Source organism: Penicillium malachiteum (genome assembly GCF_028827825.1).
Source record: "Penicillium malachiteum strain IBT 17515 chromosome Unknown utg000001l:1.0-8184562.0:1.0-8186909.0, whole genome shotgun sequence".
In the NCBI taxonomy this organism is placed as follows: domain Eukaryota; kingdom Fungi; phylum Ascomycota; class Eurotiomycetes; order Eurotiales; family Aspergillaceae; genus Penicillium; species Penicillium malachiteum.
In genome coordinates, this window is record NW_026643094.1 from 2,837,815 (window position 1) to 2,854,674 (window position 16,860).

At 47.2% G+C, this 16,860-nt stretch overlaps 6 protein-coding genes across 6 annotated transcripts; all 6 read right to left on the reverse strand.

The window, feature by feature from the left end:
• Positions 1-454: 454 nt before the first annotated feature.
• On the reverse strand, positions 455-1,123 carry N7483_001062 (uncharacterized protein; the record flags this gene model as incomplete). The annotated part of the gene is made up of 3 exons (XM_057084500.1): positions 455-592; positions 807-943; positions 1,009-1,123. 3 exons carry the CDS (start codon positions 1,121-1,123, stop codon positions 455-457), a joined length of 390 nt encoding a protein of 129 aa, XP_056950649.1.
• Positions 1,124-1,862: 739 nt separating this feature from the next.
• On the reverse strand, positions 1,863-3,357 carry N7483_001063 (Zn(II)2Cys6 transcription factor domain-containing protein; the record flags this gene model as incomplete). Its single annotated transcript, XM_057084501.1, has 3 exons — positions 1,863-2,675; positions 2,749-3,105; positions 3,154-3,357. The coding sequence occupies 3 exons, from the start codon at positions 3,355-3,357 to the stop codon at positions 1,863-1,865; spliced, it is 1,374 nt and encodes a 457-aa protein (XP_056950650.1).
• Positions 3,358-4,133: 776 nt separating this feature from the next.
• N7483_001064 (putative RSC complex subunit (Sth1)) lies at positions 4,134-8,586 on the reverse strand (the record flags this gene model as incomplete). The annotated part of the gene is made up of 5 exons (XM_057084502.1): positions 4,134-4,370; positions 4,433-7,759; positions 7,815-8,137; positions 8,202-8,358; positions 8,497-8,586. The coding sequence occupies 5 exons, from the start codon at positions 8,584-8,586 to the stop codon at positions 4,134-4,136; spliced, it is 4,134 nt and encodes a 1,377-aa protein (XP_056950651.1).
• A 1,190-nt stretch (positions 8,587-9,776) lies between these two features.
• Positions 9,777-11,254, reverse strand: N7483_001065 (uncharacterized protein; the record flags this gene model as incomplete). Its single annotated transcript, XM_057084503.1, has 4 exons — positions 9,777-10,386; positions 10,443-10,839; positions 10,894-11,061; positions 11,128-11,254. 4 exons carry the CDS (start codon positions 11,252-11,254, stop codon positions 9,777-9,779), a joined length of 1,302 nt encoding a protein of 433 aa, XP_056950652.1.
• Positions 11,255-12,696: 1,442 nt separating this feature from the next.
• mpt (putative DNA repair and transcription factor Ada) lies at positions 12,697-13,449 on the reverse strand (the record flags this gene model as incomplete). The annotated part of the gene is made up of 1 exon (XM_057084504.1): positions 12,697-13,449. The coding sequence occupies one exon, from the start codon at positions 13,447-13,449 to the stop codon at positions 12,697-12,699; it is 753 nt and encodes a 250-aa protein (XP_056950653.1).
• Positions 13,450-15,068: 1,619 nt separating this feature from the next.
• On the reverse strand, positions 15,069-16,531 carry N7483_001067 (60S ribosomal uL2 domain-containing protein; the record flags this gene model as incomplete). Its single annotated transcript, XM_057084505.1, has 5 exons — positions 15,069-15,206; positions 15,290-15,867; positions 16,050-16,107; positions 16,190-16,270; positions 16,508-16,531. 5 exons carry the CDS (start codon positions 16,529-16,531, stop codon positions 15,069-15,071), a joined length of 879 nt encoding a protein of 292 aa, XP_056950654.1.
• Between the last annotated feature and the right edge of the window lie 329 nt (positions 16,532-16,860).

Below are 16,860 nucleotides of genomic sequence, written 5' to 3' on the forward strand. Positions count from 1 at the left end.
CCCAAGCCCAATGCTAAGGTATAGTTTATTTCCAGGGACTGTCTCGGCTTGTAAAACTTGGACCATCATCAAGCCGGATAGAATGGTACACACGAGCAACGTCATACCAGAGTAATCGAGTTCCGTTCTACTCGAGTCATCTTTGCTTTGGTCTTGACTTTCTAGCGTGGTAGATTTTGTCTCTGTAGGTGAGTCTTTTGGAAGTTGGAGAATCGCCATCAGTGTACAGATGATAACGATCGGTACGTGAACGAGGAACGACCTAGACGTGTCAGCATCAATACTGGAAGTGTCCCCTTTCTTCTGGATTTTTACCATCTCCATCCGATTAAAGTGGCTAACAGCCCACCTATAGCTCCTCCACTACTATATCCAATCATGGTAACAGTCATGAAGTAGCTTCGCAACACTGCGACTCCAGTGGGACCTCCAATATCTAGGCGCAAACCCTTTGTTAACAATATGTTGATAATCGTCTCATCTCTTTTGACTTACCATTCAGAAGGATAGAAGACAAATCCAACATGCCCGAGCTGCCAAATCCGGTGATGACTCTGCCAAGGATAGCGATGTAAATGTTCATCGACATTCCCTGCAAATCTAAGATCAGTAATTGAGATCAAAAGTAGAAGGATATAGGTTTGGCATACATAGTAAAGCAACCCACAGCATACACAATGTATGAGAACAAATAGGTATGCTTCCTCCCCCAGGCATCGCAGAGCTGACCATACTACTCATAGCTAGGGTTAATATTTTGAAAAACAAGCATCTGTTCACTGCCGTGGAAGTTCAAATCAACTTACAATTGGAAGTGATATCATGTATCCAAGATTAAATCCAGTGATAAGCCATGTGCTAGCATTCGTGGCATCAAAATTCGCCGCAATATCTGAAGCAGTTGAAAGAACAAAGGAGTCATCCGATGATGCAAGGAAAGATGCTGTCAATTGATTAGCATTATTAGATGTTTTTTTCGTTTCCTCAGTAAGAAAGAGCTGAGCATACATATCAACATCACAGTCAGGAAACTCCTGGCGATTTTAGGTTTAGTTGATCCATTTTCCAAATCCTGATGAGCGGTGTTTGGCTTCTGAAGAAGCGGGGATTCTTCCCCTGTCATTTTAGAGGTGCGATTGTCGACTGAGTGTAGGCAAAATCACACTTATGAGAATGGTTTTCTCTTGCAAATTTTTATGATCTCTATGGTAGGAGAAGAAGTAACAAATCACACCTGGAATACCCCAGCATCCCATAAATTCTTATCATGTCAATCTCATCTTATGTGGGGCTAGACATTAATAATACGTAAGTTGGGGTTAAGTTGGGGTTATTATCCCCTTTCAAGATGAGATATCGCTTGCCGGTTAGTGGGTCTTGACTCTTAGTATTATTGGACCTCGGGAAGACTCAAGTGCTTCAACTCAGTGACTCAGACTACTAGTAAAATGCAAAGAGCTGAGATTTGTATTTGTAAAAAGCAAATTTAATATTTGTGCAAGAAATCCGTATTGAATGACTCATATTGAATGCACATTTGCTGGGATGTGTTAGACAAAATGATAAATCGAGCGGCGCATATGCATGGAATTATCCCCTTGCAGTATGGAGGTGGAAAGTTCTTTCAACTTAGCAATCATAGCATAGAAAAACACATTGAGTCAGAATTTGTATAAACTACCAGATCAAAACTCCGCGTACAAATCGGATGAACATTATATGAAAAGTGGAATAGGAGAGTACCAGTTGACCTCAATCAACAGAAACGAACTATACTTCGAGCTCCATCTAAGATCTTCCTGGACACTGGCAGTAACCTGGGCAAAATAGAATCAATTGCCACTGGCAGCACTTGCTTTCTATCATAAATACTCGTGAATAGTAACACGATACCCACACGCCTCCGCTGGGAATCGCAACAACGACAATATCCTTTGGTCCGAACTAGACTCCAAAAACATACAAATGGCTATACACTCCTTCCTGATCCTTGCCTCAACCCAAGGCTGCCACTCATAAAGAGAGCACATAAGGCCCATCCAATGCGCCAAAATAATGAGCGCACGTGGATCCCTCTTCCGTAAAAGAGCCAGAAACTCACACTCCAACCTCCCCATGAACGAAGCAACATGTGCTACATTAGGACCGCTGGGTTCCAGCACCATTAACTCAGAAAGATATTTCAGGGGTGTATAGTAAATATTCGAGTCCTCAGTAGTTTCTTCGTCGATCTCACAAAGATCTGCTAGGTCTGGACTAAGACCTTCTCGACCTTTTGTTTCCTCCTGTTTGAATATCTTGTCTCCTGTTCTGTCAACTTCCTTGAATGCTTCACACCATATGCTTTTGGGGAGATATGATGATGTCAGGGTTAAAATGCAACGTAGGCCGCTTTGGAGAGCGAGCCAGTTCATGGATTCGGGCTTGTTTGTTAGGACCCAAGAGTCTATTGGCTCGAATTTCTCGGGGCAGATTGTCATGACACCCATGAGCATGCAGGTTGATAAGAGAGCGTCAACATTTTCTTCGTCGATTTTGGATGATAAGGCTTTTTGGTAAAGGTTTATGGCGTGTTGCCAGAAATATGATTCTGCAATGGCTCGTTCTTTGTTTGGGGAGAAACGATTGAAGTGGAGCATGCCGACTCCTAGGATGGTGTACATTAAATGAGGGCTCTTTAGATTTGAATTAGAGGATTCATTGAGGGTAGAGAAGGATAATGCATTGCATTGTTTTGGGAATACGCACTGAAAATGCGACGCGAATCATATCTGTCTTCATGACATTCCGAATTGCAGGGGCAGCGATTGTACCAGTTGAACAATTGACGAAATGATGAAACGCGACTGTGCTTATCGGTGTATCGGAATTCTTGCTCGTCAATGAATAAGGATTCCATCTCTGATCATGACTTAATGTGACCTCGATACTTTTTGTGATATCTTCAAGGGAAAGAGAAGCAAAGAGAGAAGTCGGTGGAGAGACAGACATCCATTCAGGAGAATTTTCCTCACGGCGAGAAACAGCTAACTCGGACTCTGATGAATAGTTGCATTGAATACCTCGAGTATTGCATCGTTGACATTCTGGTTTCCCTTCGTCACACTATACAACTTAGTCATGTTTCATCTTGAGCTTTCTGGTACGGCACACCTTGACTTTTCGTTTTTTGCACGTAAGACAGCCAGCCCGGGACTTTTTGTGAGCTCTTCGGGAGTGAAATTCTTGTTTTCTCTGCCCTGGCGGAGATACCCGAAATACGGTCTGGAGACCTTGAGGACTGGGGGGCTTGTTGGAGGTGCCACTGCTATCCGAGTATGTGTGCTCTACTCGTTTGCCATCCACAGGAACTAACATGGCTGTACTGAATAATTGTGCCGGAAAAAATAGAACATAAAGATCAGGATGAAAATAACAACATGGAGCAATAGGCAGATCTTCTTAAGATAATTATCGCAGTTGGAAATAAAGTTAAGCATCGCCACGCTCAAATCACGTGGCGGGGCAATGCTTCTATGCATGTTCTAGCAAGATGTTGAGGCTATTATCACTCTGCAAAAAAGCAGTCATGCTAGTTTAGGGGGGAAATCAAGTTCCAAAGGTTTAGCATATTGACCCAATGCTCAATACTCATGTAGGCGGGTCGAGGATTTACAGTCACCATGAGCGTTTTTTTTTTAGCTCTAGGGCTACAGACTTACGCTATGGCCAGGCATTCTTCTAAATACGAGCCTGGAAAAGCAAAGACATACTGAGGAGAGAAACTTGAAGTCATATGAACGATTCAATTGTTAACCGTCCTCACAACTTGACTAGCCATACTGACAGCATACAAAGAGGGTCCTCAACGGATCTAAAGATCGGTTACATGGTGTCAAAGAGAGCCCTCATTAGATAGATCGTTCATCCAGCGGGCAAATCAAAAATCCCACATCTCCAAGTTCGCCCAAATCAAAGCACGGTAAACGCCTTTCCGAGACTGCATCAGAGAGGATGAAAGAAAAAAAAAGGTGTAAAGAAGCTGGCAGAGTACATATGGCAGTAACACAGGAAGAAATGAAGGGAAGAAAAAAGTATGTAGGATGTTGTTTTTGTTTTTCTTGTCGTCAAGGGGGCATGACAAGGTCGAGGCATCAATCCTCATCCACACTGAGATCGGCAGCGTTGTTGCTGGCGCTGTCGAAGTTGGAGTTGTTGAATGTGAGCTTCAACTTTGGCTGGGTGCTCGGTGTACCTGCAGTCAACGGGGTATCAGTGCCAGAGGCGGCACCAGTCGACTGACCGTCGCCGACAGTAGAGCCGAGATCATCAAAATTGGCAAATTGAGGGTGATCAAGAGTCTGCCTCTTCAACTCCATCAAGCATTTAGCCTAGTAGACATGGTTAGTATCACCCTGTTAAAAACAAATATCACAAACTAGTAAAAACTTACCTCAATGTCATTTGCATCCTGGAACAGGATACTGCCATCCTCATTGTAGGTTCTGGCATTCTGGCAAAGGAGATGAATATCATCTCGGAACTCCTTCAAGCTCTGATAGTCATCGCGCTTCAACTTCTTTTCAATCGCGTCCATCGCAATCGGGTTCTTGATAATCATGTAGTAATCAGGATACTGCGATCGGGGCGGGGGCTTCATGAATGGCTCAATAATAGCACGAAGAAGGGGACCTTCCTCGCTGTCGGACCCTTCAGCTGGGAACTCCTGCTCCATTTCCTTCAGAGACTGAAGAGTAGTTGACACAATACGAGTCAAAATAGCGCGGTCCGCGCTGCTCAGAGTGTCAGGAATCTTTGGCTGGCGACCACGCTTCTTCTTCGGCTGCGGAGTCTCCTCAATGGGTTCCTCGGCCTTGCGCTTGGGGGCCGGACCGCGACGGCGACCTTGCTTTCGCTGAGGAGTTTCAGACTCATCGACAATGGAGGGCTCGGGTGAAGACTCCATGCCCTGTGCCTTTTTACTCTTCTTCTCCTTGCGAGCAGCACGCTCAGCGGCACGGCGTTCGTTCTTCTCGATAACTTGATCCAGGGTGAGTCGACCCTCCTCGAGGCCTTCCATGGCATCCAAGAATTGCTGCTCAGACAAGCCATCATCATATCTTGTCACCTTGCGCTCACGAGCACCACGTCCATAAACCTCGGGATCGGCATCCTCAGTGACAGGGTTGTCTTCCTGCAGATAAATATCGGGAAGTTCTTGGTCGCACATGAGACGGGGGAGTTTTTTGCCGGGGCCATATTGAGAATTGAGCGCGCGCTCCTTGTCCATTTCCTGGAAGATTTTGATCTCCTCCTCGGAACGAGCCATGATTTCGTTAAGGTCATCATCATCCATTTCATCTTGCTCGCTGATTTGATCAGCAGCTTCTGCGGTATCGAGAAGGGTTCGAAGAAGAGCATCACGTTCCTCGTTGGTTGACTTGTTATCGAATTTTCCGGCCTGAATGACCTTTCCATCCATATCAAGCTTAAACTGCGCACGCTCCAGAATCTTCTCTTCAACAGAGTTGGAACTGATGAGTCGCAAGATTCGAACTTCGTTCTTCTGACCGATACGGTGAGCACGATCCTGGGCTTGCAAATCCTGGTGAGGGTTCCAATCCGAGTCGTAGATGATGACGGTATCAGCAGTCTGCAAATTCAAACCAAGACCACCAGCACGTGTGGAAAGTAAAAAGCAGAAGTACTCCGAGTTGGGGTCATTGAAGACCTTCAAGAGATCTGATCGATCATCGGACTTGGTGGAACCATCTAATCGAAGGTATTTAAGGCCACGCATACGAAGGAAATCCTCCATGATGTTCATGATCTGAGTCATTTGGAAGAACATCAAGACACGGTGACCAGTGACACGGAACTTGGGCAGGATGCGATCAAGAAGTTCGAATTTACCAGCAGTTCGCCAAAGAAGATCGTTGGTCATGCGAGTAGGATTCATCTGGTCCTCAACGGGTTCAAAGACAAAAGGATGGTTGCAAAGCTTACGCAGCTGCATAAGCATGTTACTCAAACCACGCATTCCAGTCTTTCCACCCTTGCCATCGCCAACGGCAATCTTGTTGTGTGTGACAAGTTGCTTGTAAAGCTTTGCTTGCAAGGCAGAGAATCGACACTTGACAACACGCTCCTGCTTGTCGGGCAAGTCCTTCTCCACGTCCTTCTTGAGACGACGGAGCAGGAATGGACGAAGCACCTTGTGCAGACGACGAATTACAAGCAACTGCTCTTCTTCGCTCAGATCCATTCGGTCCTGGCCACCAGTATTGGCGAATGGAGTGTTGAACCACTCATCGAACGACTTCACCGACTTGAAGATGTTCGGCAGAACGAAGTTGAGAAGAGCCCACAGTTCAGGAAGGTTGTTTTGCAAGGGAGTACCAGTCAAAATCAAACGGTATCGGCTGACGTAGTAGGTCGACAAAGTGCTGCTCAACTTGGAGTTCGCGTTCTTCATACGGTGACCTTCGTCGACAATCATGTGAGTCCACTTGATCTTGCTCAAAATAGGGCGATCCTTAATGATGTATTCGTAAGTCGTCAGGAGAACCTGGAAGTTGCCCCATCGAATCTGCTGTTGCTGCTGCTTTCGCGCATTTGGAGGTCCCTTGTACACGACCTTGGTGACAGAGGGCGCCCATTTGTCAAACTCGATGTTCCAGTTAGTCAGTGTACTCAGAGGCACAATGACCAGGAAAGGACCGTTATTCCGCTTCTTCTCGATGATGTGGGTGATCAGACTGATGGTCTGGATAGTCTTTCCGAGACCCATTTCATCGGCCAAGATACCGTTCAAGTTGTTGTTGTACAACGAGATCATCCACTGCAGACCCTTCAATTGGTACTCCTTCAGAGAACCACCAACCAGGATGCTAGGCTGTTCGGTGACCTGCTCCCGGATACGATGAGCCACGGCATAGTAATCGATCTTTTTCTTGTTAGGATCTTGCTCGGTCTCATCATCGTCACTGTCAGCAATCTCCTCCTCTTCTTCTTCGTCTAGTTCCTCATCTTCACCATAGCGTTCGGCTTGGTTGCGCTGCTGCCGCCTGACTGAGGCAGCAAGCTCCTTCAAGAACTTGTCGGTCTGGTTGAGCAGATGGGAAATACGGGAATCCTTGGCCTGGCCAAGCAGCTTCATGTAGGTTTCCTCATCGTTGGCCTTCAGGGCCTGGAGACGTTGCTTGGCTGTTCGCTCCACGCGACGCTGCTCCTCTCGCTCCATATGCTGGTGGTGCTGTACCATCATGCGACCCAGTTTCTGGGAACGTGTGCGAACTCCAGTGGAGATATTAGCAAGCTCGGCGCCATGGTTGAGAATAGCCTGGAGCTGGTCGTACTGCTTCTTCTTCTCCCTGGTCTCACGAGCATCCCGTTGTTGCTTCTCAAGGGTCTCAGTGAGTCGAGCCTCACGCAGATTGGGCGTCTTAATCTTGCGATGAACGTAGCGGTTTGCAGTCATTCCTTGGCTGTATTGAAACATCTCGCGAGAGATAATGTCGCGAAGTCGCTGCTGCTTGGCATATTTGTCGATGGCTGCGAGCTCGTTGTAGACTCGAACCTTCAATGAGTCGTCACGAGTCGGGGCGTCGCTCGTCTCAGTATCCCAAACATCAACTGAGGCAGATTGCTCGGCAAGAACTTCCCGACGGCGAGCCATCGTGTGCATCAAAACTTCTTGTCGGCGTGCACGAATCTCCTGCAAATCCAGACCATAAGGCCAGACAGCAGGGATAGAGGGACGGTTTTTACTGATGCGGTACTTGTGGTAGTTTATCTGGGAATGCAATGCTGCGGGAGCCTCGAGACCACTGTACCAGTCTGCTTGGGGGGGTAACATCTTCATTGCCTTCAGCATTGTCAATGATCCTCTCTGCTTCCGCGACAGTAGCCTTGGCGCGCGACGGGATAGCTGCTGCAGTTAAATCGCTCAGAGTTTGAAAATCGTGGTTGGTGATAACAGTGCTGCTCTTCGCCTTCTCGTACAAAAGCTGTTGCTGTCGGTACAGGCTGTATTGAGCCTTGGTCCATGGTCCACTTCCGGCTACTGCAGGTCTTTCGGCTTGAGGCTGGGGTTGGCTTTGGGGTTGGCTTGGTCCTTGGCCGATTCCTGGAGCGGACGGAGTAGAGACATTTTGACCTGAGGGGATTCTGTCAGACACAAAACATATCTATATGCAAGAAAGAATTTGACTGATACTAACCCTGAGCGACGTGAGCCGCAGCAGCCTTCTTCTGTTGGAAAGCCATGACTTGCACATAAACGGAGAGAAAATATTTGTAGGTTTCTTTCTTGTCATTGGGAAGATCATCAACACGTATGCCTTTAGCATCCATCTGGGCTTTCATTTGGCGAAGTTTCTAAATTTATAATATTAGCTCTGGTCAACAGTGAATGAGCCTTGGAGGTGGCGGCAGTGAATGACAGCCGGAGTGAAGTGGAAGGGCAAAAAATCATTGAATGTTTGACATGACAATATCTTGGTATTGGTTACTCACTTGGAGAATCTCCTTCACTTGATCGGCATTCAAGTTTTGCAATGGATTCGCGACCTGGGCTGAGGTCGCGCCATTGGTTGGCGCCATCATTGGCGCCGATTGTGTGGATGCCATAGTATTTGTCTCTTTCTTGTTTAATTCATAAGTCGCGATAGAGTGGGCTGCTTGCCAGTCTATGATCAATGAAGACAATTACTTTTATGGTGAATGTCGCAGACTCCACTTATTGCCTTTGGCCTGACGCGACCGAACACGGAAGGGGGTAGAATATTGATGAGAGGGTAAAGACGTGATGGTTAGGGTAAGGTTTAATAGTCCGGGATGGTCGTGGTGGTCGTTCACGACCAGTAAGAGACTCTTGGCGATGAGAGACGCGATGATTAGGCGCGTGGTCGGCGGATCGGGGATGCGATCGATGGAGATTATGGAGAGGGGGCGGGTACTTGGAACAAAAGGGGAGAAATGATATTAATACGGGGGCGAGCCTGTTGCGCGGTGCAGGGCTCAAAAAAAGGGAATAGAGTAAATGCGGGGAGGATGGCGCGTGGCCGTGGATGAGAATGGAGATGGAGGGGACCGAGTTGCGCGACGCTCTCACTCGGGGAAACCTGGGTGCTCTCCAAGTTCGTAACAACAGGAAAGGGAGGAGATTTCGTGGGTATCACGTGATGTCTGCTGAGTCAAAACTGGTCTGTGCTGAACGCGCTGAAGGATCCACCTACAGTGTAGTCTTCAGAACCAATCATAGTTAACATGATTTTAGGCGTCCAGGCCACTGTTTACATGGATTAATGCATATGTGCATCTTTCATACATATAGGGAGTATTTATGTCAGTTAGCCGATCTATATTCATCTTAGCCACCAGGAGATATCTCCATTACACTGGCAACTTACATCACTACTTACTATGATAGAAAAAAAATGTGGATTGTATATGCCAGTGACGCCATAGTTCCATATAATTGTAGTTTCACTAGTGCTATACTCAGGATCAACTCATGCACGAACCAATGCAGCTCAGAGTCAAAGGAACAAATAATCCCAGTGTCCAACTCAAGAAAACAATGCAAAAAGGAGAGTCTCACAATGACATAAAGGGAAATATGGGTAAAACGAACGGAAAAAAATGCTACCTAAGTAGCAAGCACTAATAAGATCCAGCGCTAGAAGAGATAATAATAAGAAAAGAAAACAAAGTAAAGCCAAACACTCGTTTTAAATCGCAATGCCAAACGCCCCCGGTCCACCATCCCGGGTTGAATACACCTCATCTGCTTCCTATGCAGTGGTCAAGGTGCGCTTGACGGGTGGAGGTGGAGGTGGCTTCTTTGCACGAGATGGGGGAGGTGGTGGAGGGGCTTTCTTCGACAATCCAGATGCATTCAAAGCTGTAGAGCTAGGTCGGCGTGATGGCACGCTACCATGAGATGTAGCTGGAGAGCATGATCGATCACCGTACATCCGCTCTGGGCTGGAACGACCATAGGAGCCATAGGAGCTAACCTCTGAATCGGCATATGGATCCACAGTGGATCGAGCATTCAGGTAGGTGCTGCTTCGACGGGTCGAGAGAGTGTCACTTGCGGTTCGTTGGATCCATTGAGATGCCACCGGAGATTGCTCTTGTCGAAGCTGGGTCGGGCCCTCAAAAGTGGGGGTTCGACTCAAGACAGGCCGCGAATAAGAGTTGTTGGTGGGATACGCATCTCTCGGGGAAGCATCCGCGTGATTAGACGATACTGTCCGAGTCGGCCGAATTACGGGTCGGGCCTCCACAGCGTTCGTCAGCTCCTCCTGCACGGGCTCATACCTCTCTTGGTACGAGTGAGCTGTGTTGGAACGAGCTCGTCCAGGGTGACGGCGTCCGGGTGCCGGAGCAGGTGCGGCTCTATAATTACATGTTAATATGACAGAACTAGAGTGAGTGAATTTGAGGGAACTTACCCGCCAGGCCACTCGTTCCTCAGTTGCAGAAGGGCCTCCCGGCACCTGTCATGGTATTCCAGCTGGGCGTCCAGGAATGAGGTCAGATCCATCACGCTGTCAACTTCGGCGTCCTTAATGTCCTGCATGCGGCGAAGAACATCGTCATTAGCTTCTTCATATTTGACTTTTTGCGTCCGAAGCTCCTCTTCGACCCGGAAGTCCTCTTTCTTCGCTTTTTCCATCTTGGAAAGAGAAGTATCATATGCCAGTCGTCGACTGTCTAGCTTCTTGCGAGCCTGCTGATACTCTTTCATCTGGGTCAGAGATCGCTCTAGGGATTCAAGCCAGCTTGAATTCGCTTGTGTAATGTAACTTTCTTGAACACGAGCAATGCGCTCTTCGGTGCGTCCAAGCACTAAATATAGCCGTTAGAGATGTGGTTCAAGCGACTTTAGTGATATTCACTTACTAAGTAGGCACTGCCCGTATTCTGAGTTGACATCAAAGTCCTCTCCATGGCTGACCATGCTGCCTCCCAGATGAGCGACAGGCAAGGTCTTCTCCTTATCGTCGCCCTCGGTACGCTTGGAGATGGCCTTGACGTAAGCAGTCATGGACTTATGAATGCGGTCGACGCCTGTAAACCAACCACATTAGTATGAGGAGTCGATCTCTCAGTTAATTCGAGTTCTGTTTTGTTTACCTTCATGTCGCACTCCCATCTCTGTCTCCAGAGCCTTGAAATCATCTGATTGGTTGGTCTTGGCCTCACCACCCATCCGCTCTCCAGCCCACTGCTTAAAGCGTCCGATTCTCTTGTTCACGTGCATGATGAAGTTGGATTATTCTCTGGAGTGTGAGAAAGTTGGTAGGTGGCAGAACTAGTGTTGAAAATCTTCGAAATAGAAAACCCCTCTTGTCGCAGGCCGGCAGCGATTGGAGTAAATGTGTAATTGTTTTGTGAAACGATTGTAAATTTGCCTTGGAAGTACGAGTTCGAAGGAACAAACAGAAAAGAGTGGAAGTTGAGAAGGGGGGAGAGGTGGGGGAAAGAAAAGAAAGGGGAGGTTGGGGAAGGAAGCGAAGGGGAGAGAGAGACTTGTTGATAATAAAGATCCGGAGTAACTCCCACTCAAGACTTAAGATGGCAAATTCAATTAATCATTCACGCTATTGATAATTTATTTTAGATAAAAAAGGAAAATACAGAAAAAATAGTATTAAAAAGAAAGTAACAAAGCAATCAGAATGTATCAACTAATTCAGAAATTCTGGAACCCCCTAAAGCGTTTCACTGCTTGCATCCCAGATACAAATGTCGATCGGTGGAGAATGCGCTTCAGCTTTCTTTTTATTCCTTTCTTTTTTTCTTGTCTTATAATTTCAAGTTTCTATGATCTAGATCCTTAAACTGGAAGTAAACCAGAAAATCCCCCCTTTTTCTCTCCCAAGATCTGGGAAATTGAAAGTGTTTCATCTAGGCTCGATAATCTCGATGGCGGTTAAAGGTGACACGCGTTAGTGGGCCGTCGGTGGGGAAACGACAATAAGTTCAATTCCAATTGGAAGACCAGGAACTTCGTCCCGGATCGTCTTAGGCTATAATTATCTTCTTGACACGCCACCCTTTGGATTTCACAATGTACTCGGTACAAGAGGGAACAGGGTCTTGTGGATAAGTTCCATAAGGCGCCAATTGAATCATCATACTTGACTACTTGACTGCGGTGATCCCAACGGGATGCGTGTCGCCTGCCGATCGCACTCCATGCAAATCGCTGTAACGACTACGAGAGTGCACGGTGCATGGTGCATTGGGCACCACAAAAGTCTGGAGTTCTGGGTTTCGTCCATGTTTCAGTTTATCCTTACCGATTTAATGCCAAGCGTGCATGGTGGTGGCGATGAATATTAGCCACGTCAAATCATCGTTGAATCTGAAATGTGACTTAATCTATTTCTTATCCTTCACAGCCTTCTATGCAGGGTCGCCTGGCTTCCTGAAGACCTGTAATATGCTTATCTTTACTCCTGATAGATACGGAGTTGCGATATGTATCATGTATCCTGCCAGGTGTACTCCCCACTATGGTGTAACAGACCCATTGCTTGTTCGGAGTTATCAAGTCATAATGTAAACTCATGTCTCATTGCCGTCATATGCATCATATAATGTGATTAGAAAATAAAAGAAATCAGAAGCCTAAAAGACCCACCCCCGCCCCCTCTTTTGCCTAGAAAGAACCGGTTCGCGACCGTCTCACCTGGGCGCTCAAAGAATCCGGGGATCAATAGAGCAAGCTTCCCAAGGCTCTAGCCGCCCTTGTTCCTCAGCCGCCAACAAAAGATCAAACTCATTCCATGAATAGTCCATGATGACAGGGGAATCCAGCGGAGCCGCTCCCTCAGGAAGCGCGCTGCCTCGCACTAAATCCACATCAAAATCCCAATCCCTCTTCGTCCCCAATCCCCTTACCCTCAATGGCGATGGTTGTTGGGGTGGTGTTTCAAACTCAGACAAAGTCTCTGGTGATAAAGAGCCTGAAGCACAGCTTCCATTCCGAGTCACACTAATAGCATACTGACCCGGCGTAACGCCGAGTAACTTTTTAAACACCCGATGGAAGTGGCTTGGTGTCAGCCCTGCCTGAGCCGCCAGTTCATTCAATCGGGGTTTTTGTCCTGCAGCAGTTTTTTCCCGGATTTCCTTGCATGCTTTCTTGACCATTGCTGTTTGGGGATTACTCTGCACTGCGGTACCGTCCAACTGTGGCCGGCAGCGCTTACAGGGCCGGAAACCTGCATTCTCGGCTTGGGAAGGAGTGTTGTAGAATTTGACATTGGTTCGGCGAGCAAGACGGGCACCACAAGATGGTCGGCAGTAGATTTTTGTGGTGATGACACCGTAGACGAAGCTGTTCACTGTGGTATCACGCTTGGTTATGGCTTGCCACCGCTCAGCGGAGGTGAGGGTTTCCGTAGTCTGACTGAGTCGAGGGATTTTTTGTGTGGGATTTGCAATCATCATGAGAAATCGTAAGCAATATTATCTCGAGTTGCACTTCAAGTTACGAATATACTGTATAACTCGGAATTTGTGGGTACAATGAGTGAGAAAAGAAACTTGAAGCGTCCTGAATATTAAATGGGCTTTCAAATGTTCTGATCATCCGCTGATTGGTCAATTTGAGAGCAACGGGTTTAATCCGATCATTGTACTAGGAAATGCGACCATAAATAATATTGTTTACATGGATGGAATTGAGCCCTGGAGGTCTCAATAGCTTGATCATGATCCATGTTTATCTTTAACCCTTAGGTGTCACTGGCGCTTAACAGGTAGGCATCAGTTCCGAGATTTCGTACTAGTATGTACATTTGAAAGCGCCGGTTACGGCCCGAGGTTTATGTATATATAATCATCGACAAAACTTGAAGCACCGTGATTTTACTAGTAGACCTCCCAAGGTCCGAGTCCAGGACTCGGATTGAGCATACTACCTACTACTAATACAACATTTGAACTGTCCTCGGGTGACTTGACTCGAAATCTTGCCTAATATACTGGCACCACAGTGCCACTGCTCCAGGGCTGAGGTGATACATCAATCCGGCTGGATCAATGCCCAGGTGGATTGCCCAGGTGATCCATCATAATCCAACCTTCCAAGGTTGGAACCTTGGAAATCAACCGGCGATTTGTATGGACTCAGATCAAGCAATGTACATGATCCGAGTCATGATGGATACAATTGAGGGTTCCATTGTACTCAAGCGCTCAACACTGGCATCCATTGAACCTCAGGCTTGGAACATTTGAACTTGGAGTGCTACATATGTACTACTACTAGTACTACCTATGTACATATGATTGATTGAAATTTCCGAGTCGGGATCACTGGCACTGGCAGCAATTCTATGCACATGAGTAATACGTTGACTCCGAGTCCTGAAGGTCGAGTACTGGCACCGTGACTTCAAGTTTCCAAGGTTGAGACAAGTCCACATATGTAGGTAGTAATAAGTACCAATTCCTGTCTCGATACCTGGGAAAGGTATCTTCAACCTTCAAATATTCTCGACATCTAGAAGTCGTACCTATACATATAGATTAATAGGTGGGGACACCTGTATTATGTACACGCGGAAGAACATTGGAACATGGAAGGTTTGCATTGGCCAGCGGGCATGTGGACTGGGCCAGCCTGAGACACCGATGACTGAAGTCCATATAGATCGGACTCACTTGAACATCAAGATATTAGGATCAACCTTAAAAATCCACCTAACTAAATCTTATGTACTCAGTAGATATCAATCCTATCTAAGATTGATTGAATTAATGTACTGGTCTACAATCTACAAGGGCAGGCACCAGGACAGTTTGAAGTTTCGAAGGTGTATCATTGAGCCCCACTGGGCCATTTTTGATTTTCCATCCTGCCCTCGACAGAGGCCAACCCCGGACCCCATTCCATCACCCTTTTTTGTTGGTTTGTTCAGAAAAAGGATGGTGGCCACAACCTTAATTCGCTAAGGGCGCATGGGACGCTTATCCGCAGCCGCCTAAGTACATATGTCTCGTAGCAGAAGTCCATTTTCAACCCGTCACAAGAATAACTCCACAAATCATCATCACTACCCTTAATCCTTGGTCTTCTGGGTACCACGGAGCAGACCAGTACGGCGGGCAGCAATGAGACCAGCCTTTTGACCCTGGGCGGCGTAGCGAGAGATGGTAGAAGCCTTACCAATGTGCTGGTGGTTACCACCACCGTGAGGCTGTAGAGATAGAAAAAAACCACGTTAGAAAAAACGGATCCTGGAATCCATAGATTTGGGGGATAAAAGCAGTCAAAACTTACGTGATCGACGGGGTTCATGGCAACACCACGAGTCTTGGGCCAAGAGTTGCGCTTGACGGCGAACTTGTGCTTGGCGCGAGAAGCCTTCAGGAGGGGCTTGTCGGTACGGCCACCACCGGCGACGATACCAACCATACCACGGGCGGTGTTCTTGACGACCTTCTTAGCACCGGAGGGGAGCTTGATGCGGGTCTTGCCCTCATCGGGGTTGTGGCCGATGACGGTAACGTAGTTACCGGAGGTACGACCAAGCGCACCACGGTCACCAGCCTTCTCCTCGACGTTGGTGATGACGGTACCCTCGGGCATGGAGGCGAGAGGAAGAACGTTGCCGACGGTCAGCTGAGCGTTCTTACCGGCGTAGATGAACTGGCCGGTGTACATGCCCTCGTTGGCGATGAAGGTCTCGGTGATCATCTTGAACTTGTAAGGGTGACGGAACTGGACCTTGGCGAGGGGAGCACCACGACCGGCATCGTGGATGATCTCCTTGACAACACCACGGGTGTATCCGTGGCGCTCAGCGTAATCGAGGGTACGGAACTGAGCGGGGGCCTTGTTGAGACGGGTGTTGGCCGCTATAGACAGAAAAAAAAATCGACATCAGCAATCCATTCCAAATTCCCTTTGCGATTGTGGTGTAAAATGGTGTGGTGTATTCCAGTGTAATTCCATTCTCTTGCCTGCTCGCGAATGCAGCGTCGTCCGAAATTTCAATCCAGGATGTGTTTGTGGGATTTTTGGATGCGGTCGCACTCACTGAAAATGGAGCCACGGCCCTTCCTCTGGTTGCGGATCACACGACCCATGGCGACTGTCTGTAGGGAAAGAAGAACCTGTTGTTAGTATAACTGAGGAGGACAGACGAGGTCGGGGACGGTCGAGAAGGAAAGGTCGTACCTCGAATTGAAGATAGGCTTGTCGTTGGGAGGATGAGAAATCGTTGGAGACCGGGACTGTGTGGGCTTTAGGGCGCAGTCGCTAATCAAACCCAATTGGGGTTAGTGGTATGTGGATTATATAATTAGATCACCTGACTTTCGATCCATGGATTCACTAGACCAGTTGACAGTCTCTACTTCGCAATTCCCCACAAGACAAATAATTTTCAATCAGCTATCAGGAAAAAAAAAATTAGACCATAATAGGAATATTATCGCAATTAGAGAGTCTGACCCCTCTCAAAGAGCATTTACACCAAATGGGTCACTAGTAGACTATTCTCATCTTTTCAGTGGTCATGGTAGCCGATGTCCAGGCTGCTCTGCCGATGACCTAGTGCCCTCACGTGACCCTATCGATAACCCTGAGGCCCATAACTCGGTCCTGCACTTGGTATCATCACCCCGACCGTGCTGGATAAGTTGATTCATCTTGAGTACCTGGGCATAAACCATCGAATATTTGATCTCATACATTTAACTTAAAACAATTCAGGTCATTTTCTCAACAGTCGCCAGGAGACATGTAATTGAATATGATAAGCCTGAGAGACATTCAATGGTACTTCTCTAACAAGGTTTATACTACCAAGCTCCAGGGGGTTCAACTTTTTAACAGCAAGACCGTTT